General features: G+C 45.5%; 1 protein-coding gene across 3 annotated transcripts in view; it reads left to right on the forward strand.

Annotated features, from left to right (window-relative positions):
* LMX1B (LIM homeobox transcription factor 1 beta) overlaps window positions 1-24,436 on the forward strand; it is an 80,375-nt gene that overhangs the window by 49,931 nt on the left and 6,008 nt on the right. For all 3 annotated transcript variants that reach the window (XM_066563030.1, XM_066563029.1, XM_066563031.1), the window contains exon 3: window positions 23,680-23,912. In XM_066563030.1, the coding sequence (XP_066419127.1) occupies window positions 23,680-23,912 (233 nt within the window). The remainder of the gene's footprint in view (window positions 1-23,679; window positions 23,913-24,436) is intronic.

Here is a 24,436-nt window from a genome sequence, read left to right on the forward strand (position 1 = left end):
ATCTGAGCCTGGGCCCTTTGAAGCCTCCTGCTGATCAGAAATTCAAATACATTTTTGCATGCTAATCTTGGTGGTAATCTAAAGCTTGTGTCTTTCACGTTGTGTCTGTGAAAACAGTTTTCTTTATAAATCACCAAAAGTGTTGGCCCTGATTGCTGTCCATGGGAGGATGAGTTGATAGGGCTGTCAGCAGCTTGGATGCCCATTCTCTCAAGATGCAGCCTGGACAGAGCTATCAGATCGGGGCTTTTTAACCATGCACTCACCCTTTGTGACGAGAAGGGCGCAGGGAGGAGAGGGAGAAGGCCTTTCCCAGATCTGCTTGGTGGTGCTCTGTGTGCTGCTGTCTGGCTGTGCAGGGCACCAGCCTGCGAGGGACAGAGCGTGGCACTGCCCCTGGGGTCAGGCACGGCTGCTGCTGTGCCAGGCACTGCCCCTGGGGTCAGCCATGGCTGCTGCTGTGCCAGGCACTGCCCCTGGGGTCAGCCACAGCTGCTGCTGTGCCAGGCACTGCCCCTGGGGTCAGCCATGGCTGCTGCTGTGCCAGGGCTGCCCCTGGGGTCAGCCACGGCTGCTGCTGTGCCAGGCACTGCCCCTGGGGTCAGCCACGGCTGCTGCTGTGCCAGGCACTGCCCCTGGGGTCAGCCATGGCTGCTGCTGTGCCAGGCACTGCCCCTGGGGTCAGGCACTGCTGCTGTGCCAGGCACTGCCCCTGGGGTCAGCCACGGCTGCTGCTGTGCCAGGCACTGCCCCTGGGGTCAGGCACTGCTGCTGTGCCAGGCACTGCCCCTGGGGTCAGGCACTGCCCCTGGGGTCAGCCACGGCTGCTGCTGTGCCAGGGGCTGGCCCTGGGCTGTTCCTTGTGGAGCCTGTCGCTCAACTAAGGAGTGTGGCTTCAGAGCCCAGCAAACAAACGTTAGCTGCAGTGCTTTTCTTGTGATCTGATGGACAGACACACGCAATGCTGAACCCGCCTCCTGCATGGGATTCCCTCTGCAGCTGAGCTGCTGCATCCTCATTGCTGAAGTGCTGTGGGAGCTCTGCTGAGCCAGGGGCTGCTGCCATGCTGGGACCCCTCGTCCTTCAGCTGCCCACGCTGTGGTTCCTCCGTGCCACCCAGCCCCGGTCCTCAGCCCTGGAATGTGCACATAGGACCTGGCTGTCCAGGGAAGGGGGTCCCAAAGCTGCCAGGCATCCTGATGCTGCTGGTGCTGCAGGGGTCTTTGGCTGTCCAAAGGCCTCTGAAGGTCTGATGCCCCTTAGACTGTGGCTGGAGATAGAGCTGTGGTGCTCCAAGAATGCTTAGTGGTATCTCACTGTTTGCATCACCAGTAAAGGATTCAAATGGTTTGCCCTTGAGGTACTGCTGTGAGTCCATGATCTACCTGTGTTTTGCAAAGCACATTAAACCTGCAGGTGCCCCAGGTATTCCATCCCCACACCTCCTCTCAGGTAATTTTCCAGTGGTGCTGTGTCCAGCCAGGGCCTGTGCTGGCAGTGCATGCCACAGGCTGCAGACACGCTCACAGGCCATGTAGTTCCTGCATCCTCTGTGCTTCGGAGGTTTAAAACAAAAGGGTTTGAGTTTCACTGCAGCTCACACCTAGGCAAGCCTCTGGGGCATGGCTGCTTTAAAGGAGTCAGTCCTTGCAGGGCCTCTGCTTGTTTAAAATTATCTTTTTTCCCACTACTTAAAAAACCAAAGAGACCTTCCTAGTGAATTTCTCAATAATTCTGTGAGTGGATATGATTTGCCTCTTGGAGGAGATGAAGTTTTCCCACTTGTACAAGATGGGATCCCTGTTTAACACTTGCAAAGCTCAGCCCTGCCATCTCTTTCCTGCAGCCTGATCCCCCCAGCTGCAGAGCTGGATCAGTTTCCCCAAGCACTGGTTGGGAGCTCTTCTTCCTTACTCTGAAGTTTACAAAATCTGAACCTTCAGAAAAATCCTTGTTTATGTGAGTTCACAGTGTATTTCAAGGAGGAATGCAGACTTGCTGTTTTGTACAGCAAAATATTTGAAAGAGGGTTTTGTGTTCATTGTCTGCTGCATCTCCCTGCTATTCAGGCTCTATTCTATTCAAATTTTCTCCTTTCTTTAGGGGGAAGAGTCTGAGTGCACAAAGGGGCTGTGGTTTCTGCCAGCAGATAATATAACCATGTGATATAAACATGGCAATGATTTCCTTAGGCCCTGTGATCCATCAGGCATGTTAAGAGCAGTTCCAAGGGTCTGGGAAGTTCCCACTGCTACGCAGCAGCTATGGATAAGAGGCCTTTCTGCCTTGGTCAGCTGCAGGATCCACACCCCTGGCGCTGGAAAGGTTCATCCCATCCTCTTTCCTGGAAGGGAAAACCTCTGCCTTTGAAGTCATATGCCCACAGCTCACAGAGCTGACTGATGCAGCAACATCAGTAATTTACCAAAGTGGGGGGCAGGGGGGGAAGAAAGCTGCAGCATAAATCTCAGTCTAGCTTTATTCTTTTACCTTAGGTTATATGTCTTTAAAGGAAAAATGCTGACAACATGCTTGCTCACAAAAAGCCTTTTGAGCCAGTGCCAAGAATTTGCTCAAACCTGGTAAAAAGTCACAGCTGGGACCTAAGAGCAGCACTGAATTCTACTTCCTTGCTTGATCTTAATTTTCTGGGGCTGAGGAGGTGTTCAGTATGCCTCCTGCTCTGGGGCTGGGTAAGAACCTGCTTTTGTCCCTTGGACCAGGTGGTCACTGGTGTCTGATGTGGTGAGAATCCACTGTGGTTCTATGTTTGCTCTCTCTGTATCACTTACTCTTCAATTTAGAAAGTTTAAAACAATATTATTTGGGCTGAAATCATGCAGCCAGGCAACAAGGGACCTCCAGCCTGCAGGAAGGGCTTCTCCCCTCTGCAGAGGGCAGCTTTGTGAATGGCAACATCTGCGGCCAACAGGCCTGCAGAGCCCCAGCCCCTGCCTGCAGCACCAGCCCCGTGCCATAGTAACCAGTGCAGCCCAGCAACCACCCCACCCGAAACATCCTGAGCCTGAGCCCTCTGCTGCCTGTGCCCCCCCAGCTAGCCTCGGGACGCTGCTGGGCTGCTTTAGTGCTTAGGACAAGGTCCTGCTGACTAGCTCTGGGTGAAAATTTCTTCATGAAATTTTCAAGCATAATAAACCAGAGGGGGCAGTTTTTTGATGAGTGTTATGCCTAAGGGGAGCTGACCCCACACATTTTTGTTCCCTCAGCAATCTTAATGCCTCCTCTAATCACTGCACAGTGACTGCTTGTGTCTGCATGCAGCTATTCTTGATTTTGGTAGAGGTCTTCCAAAGGGAACGGAGACAGGAGGCTTTGTACCACCATGGTTCCCACCTGAGCACTGCATAGAAGAGCACTACTGGAAGAGGAGATGGACAAGGAGCGCCAGGAGTAGCCTGGCCAATATTGCTGCTTTTGCACATGGGCCTGAAGCACCAGCGTTAATTGTACAAAGTATGAACAGCAGCTTACTCACCTGTACAAATCTTCTCTAAGAATTAACACCCACCCCCTGAAATGCAGAGAGTAAAGGGCTTGGAATTACTGAGGAGCTCAGGATATGAATCCCGGGGAATCTCCTGCCAGATTTTTTTTTTCCCCTGAACTAGGGGAGGCAGTGAGTGCGTTGTGTTCCTAGAGATGCCACATCCTGCCACAGAACAGCATTCCTTGCTTTCTCCCTTACTGATGGCTCTTCTAGCCACCTTACTTGTATCTATCAGATGTGATGTCTTCTTTTCCACTGAAGCTGATGGGTCAAGTTTTATGTCCAAATCTTGATGATTTAATTAAAAAAAAAAAGTATGTAAAAAAAAGAAATCTATTTCTAACCTTTTTATTACAAAATTTGATCGGTATGAAATTATGAAACCCCACACCTGCAACTAGCAACATGCCTAGTTTTGCTTCCTGTGCTGCATCATGCACTGGTGCTGTAGCTCCCCAAGAGAATGTAGGAAAAATTCTTCAACCTTGGTGGCTTCTGTGATCTTCTCACTTGCTATTTATAGCTGATTAGGGCTCAACCATGTGATATAATGATAGGTCCCCCCACAGTTTATTGATCCCAGTGGGAATGAAGGGCATTCAGCACCTCACATAAGCAGACCCTTCACGTCTGTCTTGCTGCTCCTTACAGAATATGAGCAGTAAGGCTGAGCACTCCTCGATTTTCTTATTCAGACTCATTTCAAGCTTCAGCTCAGACTGGAGATTTGCTGAGTAAATAGTCTCAACAATAATCTCAGCCTGATTCCAACTAATTAAATCCTGTACAAACATCCCTCTCCGGGCCAATATAGCCAAAGACAATGAAAACACAGAAAACCAGACATAGCTTTCCTCCAGATTTTGCTCGGCCCTTTAATCCTGTATCTTTTGAAAGATAGTAACGTCCATAAGATGAGGGGTCAGCCTTCCTGCCCTTAGCATCAAGCAGTGGAATTTTTCAATAATGAACAGCTGGGTCACCAGCGACACAAAAGCTGCTGTAATATCCTGTAGGCTTATGGGGCACAACAGAAATCCCAAAGCAAATCATGATGTACACAGAAAGGGACCGTCCTTTTCTATTAAGGAGACCACTTCAAACCAGTCTCAACACCACCTTTTCTCCAGCTTTTCGAAGGAGAGATTATCCCCTGCGTATATTTAATCACACATTATGGGGTGGCTTTGATTGCCTTTTTAGAGTCAGAGAAGTTAAAGAACAGAGTTTGAAGGCTGCTATTATCAGCGCTCCATCCGCGTGCTCTCAGCCAAGACGTGTTTACAAACAAGGCTTGGGAAGGGGGTGGGGAGGCAGAAATGCTGCCCTGGGCCCATGGCTGGGCTTGGCACTGCTTTCACTGAGCTGGTTGTATAACCCTGACTGGCCACTGCGAGGGGGAGGCGGGGGGGTGCGTTTGTGGTCCAATTTTTATGAAACCCTGTGGAATTCTTCTCCTTTTCCAGGGAAAGAAGAAGTTATATGTAGAGCTTTTCCTACACAGTAAAGCAAAGAGTAGACTAGGGTAACACGAACAAAAACGAAATGCTATAAAGACTTTTTAATGTATCACAAAAGTCAGTCTGAGATGTGTGCAAGATATGCTGGAGATTCCTGATTAAAAGCAGTTTGTGTCAAGGAACTTACCACTTGCAGCATGTAGAACATCTGACAGTGATTAACTGGAGCTAGCTATTAGATTTTCCTAAAGAAACAATACTTAAACATATCTCCACAAGTATGAAACACTTTATGTACTGTATCTGGTACACCTCATTTAAATTGACTTAGATGGAACAGACATACTAAGTCTAACTAGTAGGTTATTAAGAATATAAACCTGGTGCCCAAGAATTTACAATCAGTTATATGGGAGGTATCCTGACTTTCCTCCTTTTCCCAGGGCTTTCATTTACTAAGCATATGCTGTAAAGATGTCACATTTACAGCAAGGGACATGTTTAGGATGTTTCTTACAAACAGTTTTAAGTTACATACCTGTAACAAAATGCATCTTGCTATGCTGCAATGTGCTGTTAGAAAGTCTGCTATGAGCTCAGGAAAATGTGGGTGAAAGGAAGAATATATGCATTGATACAAATGTATTTGTAACCTAGTTTTTCAGTTTACTTATTAGTGCTTGTGAATTTTTGATGGAAAAATGACATAAAATTGTTTTCTACAGGAAGATGAACTTTCCAGCTCTGTTAAAGCACTTAGAGGTTGCAGAAATATGGTTTAAATTAAGCATATCATACTTCTGATTCTGGGGGGGTTACAAAGAGAAGAGCTTGGAGATTCATCCAGCCTGGCGTGTTTGGTAGTTGCAGGTAAACTGTGTATTATATGTAATGATCATTTTCCTAAGAAATTCCTTTCTGTTTCCTTCCCCTTTTTGCATCAGGAGGCTGATGATTACTGTGGGGCTGTGCTTGCACATAGGTGCTGCTCCATTCATGTTCCTACATTGCAGGGGAGGAACAGGCAAGTCAGAAAACTTGGAATTCAGCATTTCAGTTTCAATTGATTATGGATTTCCCTACTATTTGTGAGATGAGTGATGAGAATTGCTGAAATAACCACTACAGTGCTATGAGCCCAATTAAAGCACTGCTTCAGAGTGAGGGATTTGTACAGAGCATTTCTACCTCTTTGCTGTTTGTCACCTACTTTGGAAGGTTTTTAAAAACAATTGCACTTCTATTACCAGCCACAGGAGCTCTGCTCTCCAGGCAGGCTCCTAAAGTCCCAACATACCTCACTCCCTCTATCCATACAGGGTAAAATCAGGAATTGCACTGAGCTTCTCCAGAGCAGAAGAATGCTGAGGGTCACTGTTTAATAGGTGGGAAATCATGGAAACAGTCCTCTAGGGGCTGAGAGGTAATTTACGGTTAAGTCCAAAATTCTCTAATTTGCGTAATACCAAGCCTAATAAAATATTCATGGTAGCTTCTCTCACTTTCAGGCAATTTAAGATAGGCAAAAATTAAGTTGGAAAATACTGCTTAAAAATAAGAGAAAAAATTTGAAGACAATATCTTCAAATATTTTCCTGCTTTTAATTTAATGATATTTTTCAGAGTTACAGAGTTGTTTGCAGAGTTATTGCCAGATAGAAGTCTGCCTTATGCACAGAACTGTGCAGAGTTTGATCTTTTTAATGGGAATCGCAAAAACTACTGGAATTCCGGGGTGTGGGTCGGGTGGAAGATGGAGGATGAAGCGTGTGTGCTTCATGGGCTGGCACACATGAGAAATGACAGCTTGAGAGGTTTTCTCAGAGTTGGGTTCAGTTGAAATGACCAGAGCCAGAGTTCCCCCTTATCCAAGGGACTGTGGAACTCCATGAGAGTCGTGGCGAGCGCGTTCTGTGGTGTCAGAGACTGCAATGTGTGGAGAGCAGGAGAAACCACCAGAGTAAAGGACAGCTCTGGGCTTGGTGCTCAGCCCTCAGCCCCGGGCATTCCTGTCCTGTGCGGGTTCTGCCCTCTGGCACCTGATGACCAAAGCAGCTCACGCCAAGCCAGGCAAACCCAGGGGCTGTGGGTGCCTCTGAGCCCCTGGGATGGGGCACGGCCACGGGGCAGCTCCTCCTGTCACAGACAGACATGAGCTCCTCTTGACCAGTCTGGAAGTTTCTTACTGGTGGCTATTTCACACAGTCTTGATATTACAGCATCTATCTAGAGTCTTGTGTTTGGAAAATGCTGATTTCTGCATTGCTATTAACTACCAAACCTGCACAGTCTTTCTCAGAGTTCTGACAGAATTTGGAAATAAAAATTAATATATATTTTCCAGATGAGATTGCAACTCCAGTGGTTCAACCCACTGGTCACTTAGATGTGTGTCTTAAAGAGTGTGCAAGGGGAACTGATTGCATTTGTTCTTAGCATTTTTGTGCCAAATGATTTTGTTTGTATTGATTTACTCACGTGAAAGCATCAGATTTCAATTAGGCTTATAAATTTAGTCAATGGTAAAATTTAATCACATTAACATTAGCAAGCACAGGTTTTCATAGCATACAGCTGTGAGATGGTGCCTTCCTGACCAAAAGAATTGACTCCTGACCTGTAACTTTCCTTGCTGCTGTCAAGTTACATTTATTTTTTGGTAAGAAAACATGAAGTGGAGCTGTTAATGGTGCAGAATTGCTCTCATCTGAATAGTGCTAATGGCTGCAGCAGGCACATAACTGGAAACTGCTTCTCAAAGCCCCCCAGGCCCCTGGAAGTGTGGTTGTCCTCACCCACAAGGGTGGGTGAAAGCAGTTTTGTCACTGGTGCTTCCTTTATGCAAAAGAAATCATATCACATGGTGCCAGTATAAAACACACTCCTGACAAGGAGACATTAAACCAAAGCCCACATTTGGGGTGCAGAGGGAGGCTGAGGCTGCCAGCTGGAATCAAATGACAGATATTTTTGTTAGGAAATAATACCTTCCTCTGATTTCCTGAGAGGTTGAATATAAAGCATAAAACAATGGACAGTGATGAAATCCAGAAGAATTACCTGTGTGTATTCTGGAGGAGAGTAAACAAGTACCTCTGTGCTGTCCAGGTACACCAGGCACTGTTTGGACAGCTGCACTGCCCATTTAAAGGTGTCGCTGGCCAATGGCTTGGCAGTAGGAATGCCAGGTTCATATAAGGTTCATATAAAATTGTGCAGCTCCATAGACATGGCCATGACAATAAACCCAAGACAGCAGAAAGGCTGGATTTTCCAGTGCACAACAGCTACTGATGTAGAACATGCTCCAGTGAGGATTACTTGAAAAACTGCATTTAATGCTGCAATAATACTAAAAGGTCACTTTGGATCACATTTGCAAAAGGTCAGAGCTGGTGGAGATAACAGCCTGTGCACACAGAGCAGAAGGTGGTGGGCTCATTTTAGCTCCATCTACAGTCACAGCTGAAAACCAGTCAGGATCAGACATGGAAAAAAGTTTCTTCCATTTTGACTGATGCTGTGGCAGAGAAGGAGTTCCTCATGTACTAAGGGATGTCCTTGGGCTTGGTAAAAATCCTGAAAAATGGCAGAAGGATTTAAGGATTTTTAAATGCACCATTCTGTATTCTCAAGGTGCATTGGGGTGAATGCATGTTTCCACAGTGGTTTTGGCAGCAGAGTTTCAGAGAATATTGTTTCATGTGACATGGTACGAGGTGTGTAATGTAAAAGCACACTTTTCAGCTTGAAATCTCTCATATAAATCTTGTATGCATAAGGAATTTTTGTCCTCAGTTGGCTGGGAAGCTTTCAGCATGAAGTGGTGGGAGTGCAATTGTTTGGTGCAGGGGATACTGCATTCTCTAAAGTCAGTTTTCCAGAGTTCATGAAATGCATCCCTCACAAGTTGCTGCTCTTCTGCAGCCACTTTGCAGCCCCACCAACAGCTGACAAACCTCAAGCCAGGGATAGAGAAGCTTGTACCCAATACTGCCTCTCCAGCTGTTCTCAGCAAGTTGTGATGGGAATATAGCAAGCTTATTCTGAACATTGTAGCTTTTTGCTTTGAACTAAATATATTCCTGGAGAGGTTCCCGTAATTGAAACGGTCTCAGGAGGAATTAGCGTTTTTGTACATATCAGCTGTCTGTCTGCCAGGCCCAGTGGGAGCAGAGAGTGGAGGGGACTGAGGATCCCACCTGGAAATTTCAAGTTATCACCAGCATCTCACAGTGGCCTCCCCAGTTCTGGTGTACATTGTCTGTGATCTCCTCCAGCACAGCTCAGGGAAAGTGAATTCTTTGTGATGGATCTACATTGCGTTGAATGATTCTGCTGGCAAATTTTATTTGTATCAGGGCATGGTCCAGAGGTGCCCTCTAAAGTAAATAAGTCCTCTCCCTGTGCAGACGGTAAATGAAAGTGTTTGCCTAATGAATTTGTATTCATTGTAAACAAGGTGCATCCTTCTTTGTCCGAATCTTCTGATAGCAGTTGAGAGACACAAGAAATGTCATTTATATTTGAAAACACAATGTAGAGGCTCCCAAATGCTTCAGTGAAGGAAGGCAGCATATATTCGTGGCTGGAGTCTGCCCTTAAATCTGATTCTCTGTGGGCCCCTAACTCCATCACGGTGACCCTTGCACCACAAGGTATAATATAAAGCAGGAACTGACAGTAGTTCCAGCAGCTGCTGGGACAAGGCAGGGCCTTACTGGGTACACAAGGGCATTCAGCCCCATTTGCTGGGAGTCTCTGAAGGATGCAGAGTGATCAGCGTCTGTGGAAATGAATGGGCTTTTCATGCTGATGATTTCATTTCTGGATGGACACAACACTTCCAACCGTCGTGATTCATCATCCTGGCTGGATGCAAGTGGAGGGCAGCCAGCACTTTGCACTGATGCTCAGAGCAGACACTGAAGATAAAACGTGGGATTCTGACAGAGCTTTCCAAATATTTGACACAGAACTGCCAGGGAAGAGCAGTGCTATTCCTATTTCTAGGTTGCCAGCAGTGTCTAGTAAATTTTCTCAGAGACTCTCTGCTGTCCATGACATGGCTCCAACATTGCACTTTCTTAACCCCCTTGTTCTGCTCAGGATTTACCTTTGCCTCTGAGGCAGCTCAGTGTTGCTAAGCAAAACTCTGTCGTCGTGTGTCTGGCATGTTTGGGGCACTGGTGCTGCTGAGCACACTCCAAACCAGCCCCGGGGCTGGACTGGGGGCTGCTCTGCTGGCACCCCCTTCCTTCTGTTGTACAGCCTGAGGCAGAGGCTCCAAGGAGGAATGGCCAAGCGGTGCTGGAGTTGACAGGGTGGGAAGGGCTCTGTGGGCACCGGGTGAGCTGTGGGCAGCCGGGAGCCCTGCCCGGGGCTGGGAGCTCAGTGGCGCTGCCCAGCGTCAGGGGGGCAGCTCAAACGCCGTCCTGTCCTGGCCCACGGCTGCCCGTGGGCTCCTCACCTCTGTGGGGAATGGGCAGGCACGGACACGGACCAGCCATCTCAGCTTTGCGAGGTGTCTGGGTGGAATGCTGATGGATTTGGGCCTCAGAGTGACTAATTAGCATGCAGGGTTCCTCAAAAGGGTTAACATGGGATCTTTTTAATTGTCAAAAGAGTTGCAGGCTATTAGGGTTGGCATATTCTTCAATAATCTGTTTTATTTTTACCTGCTGGGAGCTTAATTAAAAAACAAAGAGGCTCAATTTAAAGCCCATTACTATGCTAATTTTGTAAGAACTGGGCGGTGATTAAGAAGCTTTAAAAAGAGGAGTTTAGTTTGCCCTAGGGAATGGGTTGGAGGCAGGTTTTATTTCGTTTCATTAGCTAGCTACAATTATTTATAAACTAAATGGAAATGATATTAAAGAGTAATGAAAAAAACAGCATCTATGTATTATTGAACAGCAGAACTTTTTTTAATTTAGCATCGAAGTGTGCAGAGCCTTTATTACTGCAACTCACAGTTAACACAGCTAAATGCAGTTGTTAAATATAAGAGGCTTTTAAAATATGCCCATAAATACAGAGCTGTCTGGTTTGCTTTTCCTGTAGATCACTAGAGTAAGTTTATAAAGATATCAATGTGACAATAAAGATGAACCACTGTCTCTTTAAAAAAAAAATCTGGGGTTTTATATAGGAAAATTTCTTAACAGAATAAATTAGAAAGAGTTATTATTTTTGTATTACATATGTAATGTTGTATAATCTAACAGCACTGCAAACTTTCTACTGCCTTTTTCCTGTCATGTGAGCCCAAAATAATACCTGCAATTCCAGTTATGTTGGAGTACTTGGGAGGAGCTGGTGCATTGCATGGATGTTGGGAGCTGATTCCAGGCAGGGACAGCACGGGCTGGAGATGTCACCCAGATGTGGTGGGTGAGGAGGTGGGGGGAGCAGCAGCAGGGACAGCCTGGCTCCCGGTGTGGCTGTGCCGGGGGCAGCAGGTGTGCTGGGCACAGGTTTGGCCAGCGAGAGGCTGCCAAGTCACCAGGAGCCTGGGAGAGGGCTCCAAACCCGGGCAGCAGCTCTGAACTGAATCCCCCAAACCAAGGTATCTGTTTGTGGTGTCTGTGAGGATGTGGGCAGGGAGATGCACCCTGTTTCTGCCAGAGGAACTGGTAATGCTGGTGTGAATCCTCTCAGCATTGGGAGGAGGAGGAGCTGCTGAGCCTGTACCTGGAGGAGCCCCATCTCTGGTACCACCAGAGCCTTGTACAGAAGCAACATGCTCCTATAAAACATCCCAGCTCAGTGGCACAAGTGAGAGCTGGTTTGCATGTGCAGCCTGGTAGCTGAGTTCACTCGGCATTTGAATTCCCACTGAAAAGCCACTCTGATCTTATAAAGGACAAGGAACCCCATGCCCCACCAGCCAGCCCTGCCATTCCATGCTGAAACCCTTTGTGCTGCTGCTCTTTCTGGGAAAGATTTGATGCTGTGCTAGGGATGGGGAGTGGGAGGGAGCCTGGAACAACTGAGAGACATCAGTATCTACTAGACAGAGGGGTGAGGAGGAGGAAGAATGGCAGAAGGGCCAGCAGAAGATGCCAGCCCATCCCCTGGGCCGCCTGGAGCAGCTGCCATGTAACTTTGTAAGGGTCCACATTAGTTTGGCTGTGACCAAAATTGTTGGTGGGGCATATTAATTTAAATAGATGTTGCAACCAGTAAAGTGTTTCTACATGAAAGAAGTCACAAGAGGAATTAAAATTACCTGCACATCAGTGATTCAAGGATCTATGGACACTGGCAGGACTCCTGCTGCCAGAGCCTTCTGCGTGGCTCCTGCATGGATGCCATGAGGTACAGCATCCTGGAGCCATTCAGGCTCTGTCAAATCAAAGTTCACGATGGGGCTGCCCCAGTCGTGCTGGGGAGAAAAGCCTTACACTGCAGGTCTGCTGCTCCTCAGAGCCGAGCCCAGAACTGCCTCTGGAGATAGAGGTCATACAGCAGAACAGCCTCAATTCCTCTAGTGGTTCTAAAGGCAAAGTGAGCTATCCAAGATCCCTGAGGTTGCAAATGTCCCGTGGCCTTCTTTTGACCCTATATACACCTTACATTCTTCCTTTAATGATTGGCATTCGGTGGGTTTGTGCCTTCGGGCATGCTGAAGTTGTAGCTGCTTCTTCATCAAAGCAACTGTTTACAGCTGGTTTGAGTTGGATGCCAATAAACAGTATTCTTTTTGTCTCAAAATAAAAAGCAGCTTAAGTCCCTAATGATAAGGATTTTGTGCTTTGTAGAGGAAAAATTCAGCTAGTTTGGGACAGCCAGCCACTTAGCTTAGCAAGTTGGAGTACTTTATACTTCCTGCTAAACTGCCTTTATCTCCTCAAGCGAGCCGGCTATAGATTCTTATCATTGTGGCAGAAGCGATGAGGGTAACATCTTTAGTTGGAAATCATTGGCAACATGTGGAGAAAGCTTAAGATGTTGTCACACTTTAACTTGGTCCTAATCTGTTCAAAGACAGTTGATACTTCTAACTGTGCCAGCAGGTAGTGAGAGGGAGTCAAAGACCATCAGGGTGAAATAGCTCCTGCTTTTCTTTGGAGAGTTTATGACTTTCATAAAGCGGACACAAAGACACTGTGGCGGTAACTGTTATTGTCTAAATTAAGAGCTTATGTTCACCCAACCATATTTCATTAACTTGTACACCAAAGCTTCTACATTTCCTGCCTGCTCCATGCAGTGCTAGAAGCAAATCTTAAATATTTTAACGCCTATTGTCAGTGCAGTGACAAGAGCAATGCGTAGGTCAGCCCTGCCGGTCTGTGACAACCCGGGCCGTGAGCAGCACGGACAGGCGTGCGCTGCCCCTCGCGTCCCAGGGCAGGCTGCTCTGGCCTTGGGACGTGTGCTGGTGTGAGATCCAGAGAGAGAATTGCTTTCCTTCCAAGAACAAACTGAGGTACTGTGAACGGCCCTCAAATGCCGAAGTGTAGGACCAAACTGCCGATGGAACTGCTCGGTTCTAAAGTCATCTTCCCTGTGAATGAGGACCCATCCTGTTCCTGGTGCTCCCGAAGGAGTTTTGCATCTCACTCACTTGAAGCAAAAGCTGACACAGCTTCTACTCCCTTGTTCTTCTTTAACAGATGATCTTAAGAACATCAGAACTCTTGATGAGCAAACTTCAATGCATTTCAGCAAATATTGTGTTTTGAAAAAAAGGGCTTTTTTCAGATCTGTAAAAAGGACAGTGCAATCAGAGCACGATTTCTTTTCAACCAGATATTCAACTCATCTTTGAAAACATATATTGAACCCGAAGCGACACCATGCAACATTTTGGTGCTTTTCTAGAACAATTTCAAGCCATACAAATTTTCTTCCTGAAAGAAAGGAATGTGCTGATAAGATATGAGAAGGATTTTGTACACTTTTTCTCTAGCAGGCATCTTTATTTTTTCTCTCTGTGTGTGTATATAGCATATATACATATACTTAACCAAAAGTTAAGTAGTATTTAAGTATTTCAGCTTTGACCTACTTACAACTTTTCATTTAATTAAAAAAAAATCTAAAAAAGTTAATAAAATGTTTAGACAAACCTTTCAGTCTTGTGAGCTTAAAGGAATAATCCTCTTTGCATGCCTAATAATGTTGTTGGTGTCTAATGGGATTTCATTTTCACACATGTGGAAGTGTCCTGTGTTATAAATGTTTGACTGCTGGAATAACTTAAAACCTGTGCAGACGTTCGAGGCAGGAGGAGGACCTGGGCGTGCTGTAGGGCCCTGCTTACTGATAAATCTCTTTGTATGGCTTCAGAGCATCTAGTTTACTAAAGCCTAAATACAAACACAGATGCTGATAGCTGACTCTTAGGACTCAGACTGACTTAGTCTGTCAACCATATTTGGCCTTACAGAAGCCAGGAGGTTTTCATAGTTCTGTGTCTAATCTTAAAAATTCAGTTTATAGAGCAACTTTAGTAGTCATCCATACTAGAACAACCAGGCTCGTCTGTTCTTTAATTTAAAAAAGATGATTCAGATGTTTCAAGTCTTCAAAAAACACTGTATTAAGAGGAGTATTTATTTTCCATGCTAATATTAATAGTAGGTAATTGACATAAGCTTAATAAGAGTCACTTCATGTTACTAGAATAAATTACCATTCTTAGGCATGGCAGCAGACACCTTTAGTTACCTGAGTTTTGGCAGTTTGTGTCGGGGTTTTATAGTGTTCCTTTTCCTTTTTCAGTGGTACTTTTTACAAAGCCCCGTGCTTCTGGTAAGAGTCTCTTGTTTTTATCAGAAGAACAAAGTTTGTGAAAGGAGGACTATAAAGAGAAACCATGTGAGCTGACTGGGGGAGAAAAATTTCATCCATTAAGGGTCAGCCTAAAAGAGCACGATTTAGAGCAGAATATAGCTGGAACTTTTGTAAGACAAGCAGCAACTTTTCATGCTCGGATGGGGATTCTTGGGTTAAATTGCTATCTTTGAGTTCTGAACTTGGAAAGGTATTAAAGTGGAATTAAACCTTTACACAATCCTGCTCTTGTGTCATTCAGGATTTTTTTGGGTTCTGTTTAATTGTACATCACAGCAGGGTTCTGAGTGACTGGTGCTTTAAAGAAATGAAGGGTAGGGTTAAGTCTGCAGCCCACTGCTCCCTGCTAATCCTTCTTGTTCCTTGAAGAAGGATTTACTTTTGCTGCCAGCTTGTGAAAGACTTTCCTCCTCCCGAAGAGATTGTTGTGGCTTTCCTGGGGAGGTGTGGTTGCTATAGCAGGGAGTCACGCCTGGGTATTCTCTCAAACCCTACTGAGAATGGGCCAAAAAAGAGCCAAAGAAGAGTAAAACTGGGGATTAAAAAATGGAACAATGGGAGACAGGAAGATAGGAGTGGGAACAAATGGGAATTACAGCACCAAAAATAATGCAAAGTGACAAAAAGAGGAAATAGAAAAATAATAGCTGACAGTTGGACTGAAAAGACAAACACTACAAAAGAACAATTTATTTTCGACCGGCAAAGAACATAAAAAGGCATCTGGGAAATAAGACACAGCCCTGTGTTGAGGACTTTTTTTGTTCTTACTGTATTGCAAACATGTATGCACCAAGTACACAAAACTGCTTCGTGCTTCCCTCTCAGTTCCACCTTTGCCACAATCTGTTTATTTGAAACAAAACCTTCTTGAGTTTTAAACTGTGTTTATTTATTTGCTGCTAAATGATCTCTGTAACTGTGTCTGTTCCTAGGGACTAAAAGTAGGGTAATTCCGGGCTTTTCATATTAAATCTTGTGCTCAAATTCTGTTCTTGAGTGCTTTCCAGAGAAATAACTGCCTCCAGTGGGCACTTGCTTTTGCTGCTGCTTACTGGAGACAAATTCCTTGGCTCCTGCCATGGCAATGCCCTGACACCTCTACCTGGCCTGCCCCGGGCTGTGCCCCTCCCGGCCCTGCTGCCCTGGCTCCTCGCTGCTGTGGCTCAGCCAGCTCATCCCTTTGTCAAAGCGTTTCCAGAGGAGTGTCGAAGCTGTATTTTACACCTAGCCCCCTTTGCTCTACTGACAGGACACAGCCTAATTTTGCAAATATTCGAATATTTCTATCTCAGTGAAAGAAGCAGAAATTTTCATTCGGTGTAAAATTTGTCACAATACAAATAGAATTTTAAAAGGAGCCTGTGCTACATCTAACAGCAAATCTCTCTGAATGCCTTTCCTGCACCCCACTGCTTTATATACAGGGGAGGCAGAGAGATATAATAGATGAAACATTTTGTTTATGAAGTGTCTATGTTTTGTTTTATTTCACATGTTTTTGCAATATAGATAACAGATTACACCACAGAGCTTTCATTGCCTTGTGCTATAAAGATACTATAAAGCCTTTCTGGGTATTAATAATAGATTGTGTTGATGAGTTTGGAGAAGCTGGCAATAGACCCCCCACTGCAAAGACATTAACACCACAGGACTAAGGTATCTTTCCCTTGCAAATCAGTTGCTAAATTGGCTGTGCTGATGAGTTTGGGCACAAGATCTCCACCAGCATCACTGCAGCAGGCACAGGAAGTGATTTTGTTTTATACAGGCAAATAACGTTTCTTCCTCTCAATGCTCTTAGTTGTGAGGAAAGCCTTGAGTAAATTCCTTCCCTAAGTCATTCTTGCCAGCCAAGAAATAACTTAGAAATTACATTTGAATTGCTTTGACATGATTATTTTTTTCTGTAAAAGTGAGGACCAGGCCAGTGAATCACAACAGTACAATTTCCCTGCTTATGGGGCCTTTAGGGTGAAATCTCATATAAAAATTGCATTAGAAGATTTTCCCTGTGTTGTTGGTGATGTAAATTTAGTGTGCCATTTAGTGAACAAGCAGGATAAGATGTCTGTCAGAGCAGAGACTGGAGCAGCATCCCAGCCTGTTCCTCAGGGCCCCTCCAGAGGCCACTTCATCCACTGGGTCCTGGCGAGGGCACAAAGGGAGATCGAGGTGGATTTAATTTAATTTGTGTAAATATCTGAAAAAGAATCCAAAGGGGAAAAAAAGGACTGCCCATTTTGTTTTGGTAACCACCGCCCCCCAGCTAGGTAGAGCTGTGGCAGAAGCACAAATGCCCTGAGAAATACGATGTTTTTACAGCCCACCAGTGTGATTTGGAGAATGCAAAGAGCACAGCAGCAGAAGCCCATTTAGCCTCTTTGAAACTTATGGACAAAAATAATGTTATCTCACAAATGTTTGCACTGCCTAGAAATACAACTCTAACAAAATCACATATTTTGTTAATTCATTAAGTCTTCTTAATTGCAGCCCTAGCTTTATCAATTCAGTTGGTGCCCTTAACTTTTATAACAGTTTCTGTTCTACAGAAAAGATTAGGAGAAAATTGCAGCCATAATCTGTACAGTGCAATTGCTGTGCTATAAAGAGGGATGGGAGTAGCTGAGAAGAGCAATTGGATTCCCAAAGGTGGAGCACAGTAGAGCAATATCAGTGACTTTGTAAATGAAAAATTGTTTTAATTCCCTTCTAACAGCAATGATTCTATTCTTCATAAATTTTTCCATCAAAATGTTGTATGGAAAAATGCTATAAAATAGAACAGCATGGCAGTGATGGAAGACAGTTGAACAAAGTGGTCAATTAGGGGATGAAAATTAAGCAAAGAGAAGAATTCATTGTCACATTCTACTCAAAGCGAGAAACTGCTCTGCACTTTGCATTTTATGTTGTACTTTATAGTTAGGGGAGATGTAACTATTTAGGTCATTCTGGTCCCACTTGAGCAAGGTGCATTAGGCTGTGAGCTTTAAATACTGTGTGTCTTTGTGCTTTTGTCTGAGCATCCCGGTTCCAGCTCAGAGCTGCTGGTGGGCACAGGTTTGAGGTGGGCACAGGGACAATGGGTGCTGGTGGCTCTGACCTTGTCCATGGTCAAAGTCCCACCAGCTTCACAGCAAGATTTGGCATGGCATAATACATGGTCCCCTACAGTTGTTTTAGCCGTCAGCTTGTCTTGGCAGGGGAGTACAGCACTCCTCACAGAAATACAGGTGAAATATTTACATGAAGAAAAAGTCATTCATTACCCAGATAGGCAATATGTAATTTGTGAGTCTAAATCCACATTGTGAAATGCAGATTTAACACAAGCTTTCACCAGTGGCTGGTGTTCATACTACAGCACCTGTGGGTAGAGGGTTAATAAATATTTTCTTCCATTCTCCCTGAAGAATAAAAAGGTTTCTTTGTTTTAGTTTCTCTCTAGATGTTACAGTTTTTTTCCAGAAACTTAAAAATTTTGCACATTTTATTACTACTTGATGAAAGGGAATTATCTTTCTTATACTGAAGTTTCAGCTATGAAATTGGCTTTAATAAACTATGTAATTATTTCATCTGCAGGGAAAATATGTTAAATGGCTTATTTCATTTTTAAGGGGTGGGGGGTTTCAAATAATAAATTTATAATATTCCCGTTCTGCTTTATGTCATTCAGGATGTTTTGTGTATTCTGAATTGAGTGCAACCAAGCAACAGTTTTTCCACTTTATAAGCACCCATGAACTGTAAGACACTACAAAAAATACTCAAGTCCTGTGCTAGAAAAACCCCATGCATACTGTTTTTCCAATCCTATGTCATCTAAAGAAAGAATATCAAAATTTTTCCCAGAGAGCATGGAACTGCTATCTTTCATTAGTAATTTAATTTCTTCTCTTAATAAGACTCACTTGTGTGAAAAACATGCTGTATTTTACTCTGGCTCTACCCTGTTTCGTAGCACAGGAGTGTGGAGCAAACTTCCAGCATCAGAGCAGGCCAGCAGGGATGTCCCAGCAGAGGCAAAATGTCACACGTAGAGACTGCACCAAGAGTACTTACAAAAGCCGTGACCCCTACCTTTGCATATTTATTAAATAAAGAAAAGCCAGGTATCTGCTCTGGTTGCTGCAACACATAATGTCAGAATAACACAGAAAGGGAAATGACTGAAGGTCTCTGATAGGTAGGAAGCAGCATCTGTCCTCTTGCGTACATCAAACACAGCTTAATAACTTCCTATTTACTGCTTCATGGCAGAGGCCCAGTAAATAAACAACCTGACTGAATTAGTCGATTTTTCTACCTTTGTCCTGTATAACAAACCTCTTGAACCACGCTTAAGGTGAACGGCAAATTTCACACTGCACACGGACATCTCTCAGCACAGATTAAATTAGTTATAATAAAACAATTAAAATCTATTTGCCCACAGACAGGAGGAAATGAAGGACCTGGCTGAGCCACAGAAAGGTAAAGGGTGAGTTGTCAGGGCACCAGGAGAGTAAACAGCAGAGCTGAGATTCTCAGGAGCAAAGCAGGGTCAAACTACTGTGAGATAACCGTGTGGGATATAATAAATCAGGGCTCCGTATTGCACTCCAGATGGCTGTGCCATGCAGGAAGGCACAGTGGATCATGTAACTGTGGTTGTTTCTAAGGATTACTGATTCAGCCTGCCTTCACAGGGATATCCTAACAAATAAAATCTTTATGGCCTCTTCCGCTGGTGAACATTTTCATCTACTGGTTAAAGTCAGGACATGTCTTAGCATTTGCATTGCCCCGATACATATGCAAAATTAATTTAAGTTCACACAGTTTTGGCTGGTAAAGACTTTTTGATTATCTAGTACTGTAAAGTTGCTTCAGAGCATTTATTGTAAATACTCTGATGGACAGACAGGCCATTGTTCTGAGCTTTAGCTTGGCTGAGTCCCCCAAGTGTTCCAGGCATACAGGCAAACACACTTAAAAACTCCTAAACCTATTGAGTTGTCTTTCAAAATTGTCCAGGCAACAGAATTTATTTATAAAACTCCACAATCATTGATTCAAAACAAGGTTTTCTTGTTCTGCTTTTCTTCTTTGTCCTCTTTGAACGATTTTCTCTGGAATGTTTTCGTTGTGCTTAGGAGTCGGAGATTTCCTGCGGCTTCTAATAAAGGCATTTGATTTCCACTCTCCACATACTTTAACACATCCAAGGATTTTGAGGTTTGACATTAGCTTAAGAGAGCTGGAGATAATCAGCCATGGGAGTAAAAAGCCAGAGTTACGCAAATTATTTCTAAAAGGTATAGAAAGCAAAAAAAAATTCCTTTAAATGTGGTTGGTATGGGACAGAGTCTTTGTCTCAGCACAGAATATCTGTGTGCTCCCCTTCAAATTTATGGCTTTGATTGAAACCTGTAAAGGGGTGATCTGTAAAGTATTCCTGCTATCCTACACTTCCCAACAGGTTTATTACCATTCGTTTATAAAATGAACAGTCTAACGAGCAGTGGTTTAGATCACAGCTATCAAAGTCTGGTCATTTGTCAAGATTAGTTTCCTGTTGTGAGATTGCCTTGTGCAAAAAGAGTGCATAACCTTGTGTTCCTCTTGGGAAGCTGAAAAAATACCTATAAACACCCTATAAGATAGGTTTAATGAAAATTTTATAATCTCAGAATTCAACCCAACACGCTGCTCTGTGTGTGTGTGTGTGAGAGTGTATTTGTGTGAATGCATGTTATAATACAGAGGACCTGTGTACAGGGGAAGGAATTTTCTTGACAAGAGTTAAATTCAGGATATGAAGTCCGTGCAGTATTGTCAGGGCAATTTAATGTTCATTTGAATGAGTTAATCTACACTGATGACAGTGTAATTCGTTATAGCTTAAAGGCTGCCTTGGGAAGCGCTGTTGCAAAAGCACCATCTTTACGGGAATAGTCGGTTGCCAGTAAATAACAAAGTATTTTCTATTCACATTAGATATATTTATTTTGAAGAAAAAGAAAAAACACAAACACTAAGGCAGTATGACAGCAAAGGTGCAGGTCAGGGAAACAACGGGCTCCACGGGACGAGGAGGTTATCTTTGTGTCCCTGTTCGAGGGAAGGCGCAGAGGATTTATGCTTTCCTGAGCTTTTCTTCTTGAAATTGTCCGTAAACTGTGTTGCATTTGTGTTTTCACTGCCACTGGACGGTGGCGGATTGTGCGGTTTGCTTGGAAGGCAACTGGAGGCAGCCGCAGCCCGTCCTGGAGCGCTCCCAGCCCTGCCGGGGGCCGCAGCGCTCCCCGGCCGCAGAGCCCTCCCGGGGAAGGCTCCGCGTTCTGCCCGGCCGGAGAGGGGAGGTGGGCACCTGCCCAGGGCAGGCGGGGTCCCTGGAGCCGTGTGCGAGCGTTCCCCAGGGCGGCCGCAATCCCGGTGCAGCCGGGCACCGGCACCCGGGGCCGGCCCGTCCCTCCCGGTGCAGCCGGGCATTGGTACCCGGGGCCGGCCCGTCCCTCCCGGTGCAGCCGGGCATTGGTACCCGGGGCCGGCCCGTCCCTCCCGGTGCAGCCGGGCATTGGTACCCGGGGCCGGCCCGTCCCTCCCGGTGCAGCCGGGCACCGGCACCCGGGGCCGGGCACCGGCACCCGGGGCCGGGCATTGGCACCCGGGGCCGGCCCGTCCCTCCCGGTGCAGCCGGGCACCGGCACCCGGGGCCGGCCCGTCCCTCCCGGTGCAGCCGGGCATTGGCACCCGCGGCCGGCCCGTCCCTCCCGGTGCAGCCGGGCATTGGCACCCGGGGCCGGCCCGTCCCTCCCGGTGCGGCCGGGCATTGGTACCCGCGGCCGAGCATTGGCACCCGGGGCCGGGCATTGGCACCCGGGGCCGGGCATTGGCACCCGGGGCCGGCCCGTCCCTCCCGGTGCAGCCGGGCATTGCTACCCGCGGCCGGGCATTGGTACCCGCGGCCGGGCATTGGCACCCGGGGCCGGCCCATCCCTCCCGGTGCAGCCGGGCACCGGTACCCGCGGCCGAGCATCGGCACCCGGGGCCGGCCCGTCCCTCCCCGCGGCCGGCGGGAGCGGCAGAGCGCAGGTACTTGCGGGGACAGAGCCTTCGCACCAGCTCTGCCTCTCCTGAGGTCTCCTCCAGGTGTGCCCGTCCTGAGGGCATCCCCTCGGACAGAGAGGCCAGGCTTGGTTAAATGAGTCAAATAGGTTTAAGCAGCTGAACAGAAACAAACACTGTAGTGCACGTTTGTTTTTTTTTTTTTCTCCCCTCTTTGTGTGTTAATCCTTTCAGATATAAAATTTTGCAGAGATAAAAATATTTTCTGCTTAGGAATTTGCTGGCTAAAGCATTGTAAGGAAAACCTTGCAGACAAAGCAAAAGGAGCATATGGAATAAGCCATCCTGTTCATGGCAGTGCCCAGGGTCCGGGGTGGCATCAGTTCCTTTGGATCAATTTAATTCATTACATACCTGAAGAAGAGCCACTCAGTCCACCTTGCACCGCTGTTACCTTGAGGCTGTGGTCGTGCAAAGGTGTGCACCGAGCTGGCCAGGCTCCTGGTGTGGTCACTCCCAGGTACAGCCAGGAGCACCCCAGTTCCCGTCTCTCAGCCATTTTCTGGATGCTGTGTGCAACCATATTGACATTTGCTTTTCCCTCCTGCCCACTCTGACTCCAGCCCTTTGCCGAGGGCTTGTACTGCCATTTTCCTGCACTTCTCAGCTCAGACAAAATGGAGGCTCTGGAGGAATGAATAACTACCACAGCCTTAGCCTTCTAAAATCAGATAGAATTGGCTTTTTTGTGAAAAATTATAATTTTGATGACAGAAAAAAGTCAGCATACCCCATGCTAAAAGGCAGAATCTAATTTTTTTTTTTTCTGTGAGCACTCTGGTGCAGTGGTGTTCATTTCCTTGCTGAAATGTAAATGTTCATGCACCTTGCACTGTGATGTATTGCCATAAAAGACACTGAATTTCAAATCACCAGCACACCATGTGACACAGGGATGTAACAGCAATCCGTCTTTATTTGAGGCAGCCCTTTTCTGAAATCTCACTTAGGGAGATTCCCAGTTGCCATTAGGAAAGCAAAATAAAATTAATCTAAATAATTCTAACTTAAACCCAGAAAATTAATGATGGATGAAAGACAGGGTTTACAGAGCATTAATAAGAACTAGTCTGGATGCAGTGTGTGTTCTAGGGTCTGTGATTATACTGGTAATTTGACAGATTGTATCACTGCCTATCTCTGCCAAAGGATGTTTCACACCATTTAAAATGCACAGTACTTCCTTCAGAGACAGGTTGTTCTGGAATAACTCAACATCCAAAGGAAAGCTGTGTTATTTCACTCCTCTCTTTATTGATTGCATGTGTACAATCATGTGTGTATGCACACGTGCTGACTTTGCCTCAGCAAAAGCACAAAGTTTTCATGCTCATTTCTCTGTTTATCAGCCTCCTCAGAGACAGAGAATACCAAAAATGGAAAGTCTGTTCAGAATAGGGCTTAAGTGCTGAAACAAGAGACCCTGCATAAAACAAAGTATGAGCTGGTCCTTCCTCTAAAAGGTGAATTGAAATACATTTGTGTTTAAGCAATTATCTGACTTTGGGATCTCCATTTTGCTTCTCATTTTGAAAAGGAAAAAACCACTGAGATAAGGACAGATCTTAGTGGGCTTTGTCCAGGAAAGGTGATTTAGGGAATCTTAAGATCAAAGGAATTGAGATTTGAAAAAATTGCATGTCTATGCTATTTTCAAGCCTAAGGATGCGAGTCTTGCCTTGTGCAGAAGCACGAGCCAGGCTGATGTGTGCAGACATTGCTGGATTTAGATCCACGCAGGGTCTGATCTGCTGCTGCCCTTGACTGTGCTGCTCTCCCTTGCAGGCTGTTTGCTGCCAAGTGCAGCGGCTGCATGGAGAAGATCGCGCCGACAGAGTTCGTGATGCGCGCCCTGGAGTGCGTGTACCACCTGAGCTGCTTCTGCTGCTGCGTCTGCGAGCGCCAGCTGAGGAAAGGGGACGAGTTTGTCCTCAAGGAAGGGCAGCTGCTCTGCAAAAGTGACTATGAGAAAGAGAAAGACTTGTTGAGCTCGGTCAGCCCAGACGACTCAGACTCAGGTGAGCTTTTCCCACACCTGCTCTGACTGGAAAAGCTGCATGGGTCTGTAGAGCTTTTGTATAGAAAAGTGCATCCATCTTCACATCTACTTCATCTGTATGCATGTGCCACCTATGCAAATTTCCAGGCACAGCTGAAAACATTCCTACTGGCAGTCTGTTTTCCCTAACCTGACTCTCTTCCTTAACCTCCTGCTTAGTAAAAGACAAAATCTTTTTGCTTTCATCAATGTGTTTTTCTGTAAGATCATAAAGCATGAATCAGACTGACTTTAGCTACTCAAGGTCTCGCTTAAGTAAGGTATCAGTACGCTGTTCTCTGTAGGCATTCTTCCATCCACTTTAACATATTTTTCAGGGGATCTTCTTCACATACAATTTCAGCACTAAACTAGGAAAATGGGCAGAGCAGTAATATGATTTTCAAGAGGAATCTCTCTGCCAATTACAAATAGTACCTTTAAAAGAGATTGCAAGTGCAACACAGAAGTACTGAAGAGAATCTGAAAGTAACTGAGATGTGG

This window comes from Molothrus aeneus, chromosome 19 (assembly GCF_037042795.1).
Source record: "Molothrus aeneus isolate 106 chromosome 19, BPBGC_Maene_1.0, whole genome shotgun sequence".
Lineage (NCBI taxonomy): Eukaryota > Metazoa > Chordata > Aves > Passeriformes > Icteridae > Molothrus > Molothrus aeneus.